The following is a 3,365-nucleotide window of genomic DNA, read 5'->3' as shown; positions in this document are numbered from 1 at the left end:
TTTTGGTCAGTGTGTTCCTGACATCTGGGCCAACATATCTGACGGTCGAATGTGTCCGAACTTGTCTCAAAGTCGGTTTATAGCAGCTGGAACAGAGGGCAAAATTTGTGGTGATGTTATTCCTCTTTTGTCTTTAGTTTTGTTTCCGTACATCTTGATGCTTTATTCCAAGTGTATGATGATTGTTGTATGCCTCTAGTTAGACTAGAGAAGGTGTGATTGTATTGCTCTATTATTGGTGGTAGTGGATTTTAAGTGGCCTAAGGGTCCAGTGGTTTTTACTCTCACTTTGAGAGGTTTTCCACGCTAAAAGCTCTTGTGTTGTGTGTGTGCTTGTTTGCTAATTTTTTTTACCATTAGGGTCTGATTTTGATTGCATTTAGGGTTCCCTATTTGTTAGTTTCATCTTAGGTTCACACGGGTTGGGAAAGGTTGCCAAACGAAGGGGTTATTTCCGCATTTGTGTTTACCGTTGTGGCCTTATTTCCCATCAATAGATAGCTTTAAATCTATCCTATAACTAAAAGACCTTTTTTAAACTTTCTCTTAGTTACTATAGACTCACATTTTTTATATATATATATTTTGAGGCTAATCCGTCAAACAAATGAACTTAAAGGCTAGTAAATATATATCTAGGTTCTAGGATGCATGTCGATATATATAAAGACAAAATAGAAATAATATACTGCTCTAGGCAACCAGATCATTTGTTGATTAAGACGTTACTAATTTTTCAGACAATGTTCAATAATTTGGATCATCTATTGAAATGGTCTTAACACTTGAAAACAGAGTGACAAGATGGAGACAATAGAGGTGTTTCAGGGAAAAAGAAAAGGTTCTCTAAATAGATAAAAACATTCTATATTCACAACAAAATATGGATAATCGATTCATAAGTGATTAGGTTTCATGGTAATAATAAAAAGAAGAAAAAATTGACAAATCATGTACAGTAATATTATGGTTAACTTTTCACGTTTATATTTGTACGGTTTTCACCATTGGGCTGTCATCATGAGACTTTAATATATCTACTACTCCTACTATAAGTTAATGAAAAGATTCGGGATAAAAATAAAACAAGGATCAGATTACAACTCCAAAATTGTTACACATTTTGATGATTAAGGTAAATTAGGAATAAATTAATTGGCGCTAAATTACTATTACTAGATTCTAATAAAATCTCTAAATTATTTTCAAGAACTCCATCATTCATCACTTAGCATTGCCACTTCCAAGAGTAAGCTCAAGATAATCCGAACCCATATCGTGGATACGTTCCCCTTCCCACGCCTTCAACCCGCAATTCTCAAACTCCAACTCGATCCCTTTTCCTTTCCCATAAACTGCGCCGTTACTATTTGTAACATTTTCTTGAGCCATTGGCTTCACGAAATGAAATGTTGGCGAGTTAGGACTACTCATAGCCATTGGCTCTTGGTTCTGGAACCGTACCCATTGACAAGATTCGATGTTAGACCAATCAGACTCGTCACATTCTGGAATAGGCATAGGTTTGAAACGTTGATAATACCTTGTTGGGCTTGTTGGGGCAGAGGCGGAAATTGTAAAATTTGGTAAGTTGAATGAGGAAGACATTGATTGATAATGATGATGATTAGTTAAAGATTCTAAAATGAAATTGTTGTTTTGTGGAGGTTTTGAAGTTGGGGATGTAATTGGGGGTGTTACGGGTGCACTGTTTGATATCCTTAGCGGCGGAAGTGAAGAGGGTATTGTTTCGTGAAAAAAAGTGAATCGATTGTTTGATGAGTAAGGCGGACTCGGACATGGTGTTGTGTTAGTTGATGTGCTTCCGATTTCTATCGAAGGTGGTGGTTTGCATCCCTGTATATTAAAATCAAAGATCAAAATTTATATATATATATATATATATATATATATTGAAACAATAATAATTTAGTCTCATTAAAAGAATTCTTTATTAGATCCAAGAAGCTAAAACATGTGGAGATGTTGCAGAAATAGCTAGTTTTTCTAAATTAGTTTAAGCATAGCCGATTATTAGTAGCAAGAATAAGCTCATCTATTCAGCAACTTACTTGTCAGATTTAGCTGATACCAATATGACATCTTTGACCCAAGTACATGTAAAATAGTCTAAAGAAATTTAAAGTTTATATTAAGAGCTAGATACAAATTTGTTCACAAAAAGTGACCCCATTTATTGGATCATTTCAAGGAAGAAACACAAATGATCCATTTTTTACAAAATCAACTTATATAGGTAATTAAGATCCATTAATTTAACAAATCCTAGCTAAACCACACATTTTCATTTAACATTGTAATCCATAGATCTAACAATGAAAATCTCAATTATATCAAGTTATCAACTAATGAACAAAGTGAACAACCATATATAGCAGTAACTTTTTATAAGAAACAATTAAATTAAATTAAATGCATAGATATATAATATAAAATAGTAGTAGGACTAATACATACTTTTCGAAAAGTAGTGCCATCAGGAAGAACAACCCAACCAGCTTCTCTACAAAGAGCTTTCAAAACCTCATTATTATCACAATGTTTTGGCAAATCATACTTCCCTTGTGTTCTTAACCCGTTATATATATTCGCCGCAATCGCTCTCCTTCGCCTTTCTCGCCTTCGATTATTCTCTCTTTCTCTCCACGACGGCTTCCTCCTCCCTCCTGCGCCACCCTCTTGTGTCACATTTGTTGGTGTTGATGACCCTCCTTCCCACATCATATATTGATCTATCTATCTTTGTTTTTTTTTTTTTTTTAACTTTGATCAAGAATAATAATACATACAATGTGGGTATGTATTTATATGTTTTATGTGATTTATTATGTGAAGGGAGTATTGTTGTTTGAGATAGTAACTTTGTATATAATATTGTTTGGTTTTTTTTTTAATGAATGTGATGTGATACGAGGTGGATTGAGATGGATTGTGTGTGAAAGTGGTGGGAAGACTGAAAAGAAGGGGGACAAATCTGAGTGTTTGTAAGAACAAGAGGAGCTTTATTGTCTGCTTAATGATTTCAAGTAATAATTGGGACCGTTGGATGATGATTTATTGTTGATTTCATGGATATATATATCCTTGTTCAAAACGTGAAAAGGTGTGATGCTAAACTGATTAATTAGTAAAGGCAAATAAATTAAGGAAATGATTAATTTTTTTTTAACTAAACAGGTTAAAAGTTTTCCTATCAATGAAATGATGACATGTAAAAAATCAGAACCAAAATTATGAAAAAGATTTAGTTGATACCACACATTACATTTTTTTTATAGGTTTAAAGGGATTTTTAGACTAATTTTTAAAAGAATCAATCATTTTCTAATAAAATATATACATCA

General features: G+C 33.1%; 1 protein-coding gene across 1 annotated transcript; it reads right to left on the bottom strand.

Moving 5' to 3' along the window:
* Positions 1-1,075: 1,075 nt before the first annotated feature.
* LOC122579810 (protein BRASSINAZOLE-RESISTANT 1-like) lies at positions 1,076-2,957 on the bottom strand. Its single transcript, XM_043752045.1, has 2 exons — positions 2,479-2,957; positions 1,076-1,857 (listed from the first exon to the last, which is right to left on the bottom strand). The coding sequence occupies exons 1-2, from the start codon at positions 2,743-2,745 to the stop codon at positions 1,225-1,227; spliced, it is 900 nt and encodes a 299-aa protein (XP_043607980.1). The 5' UTR covers positions 2,746-2,957; the 3' UTR covers positions 1,076-1,224.
* Between the last annotated feature and the right edge of the window lie 408 nt (positions 2,958-3,365).

This window comes from Erigeron canadensis, chromosome 8 (assembly GCF_010389155.1).
Source record: "Erigeron canadensis isolate Cc75 chromosome 8, C_canadensis_v1, whole genome shotgun sequence".
Classification (NCBI taxonomy): domain Eukaryota; kingdom Viridiplantae; phylum Streptophyta; class Magnoliopsida; order Asterales; family Asteraceae; genus Erigeron; species Erigeron canadensis.
Note: the sequence above shows the minus strand (reverse complement) of the source record. Positions and strands in the feature narration are given on the sequence as shown.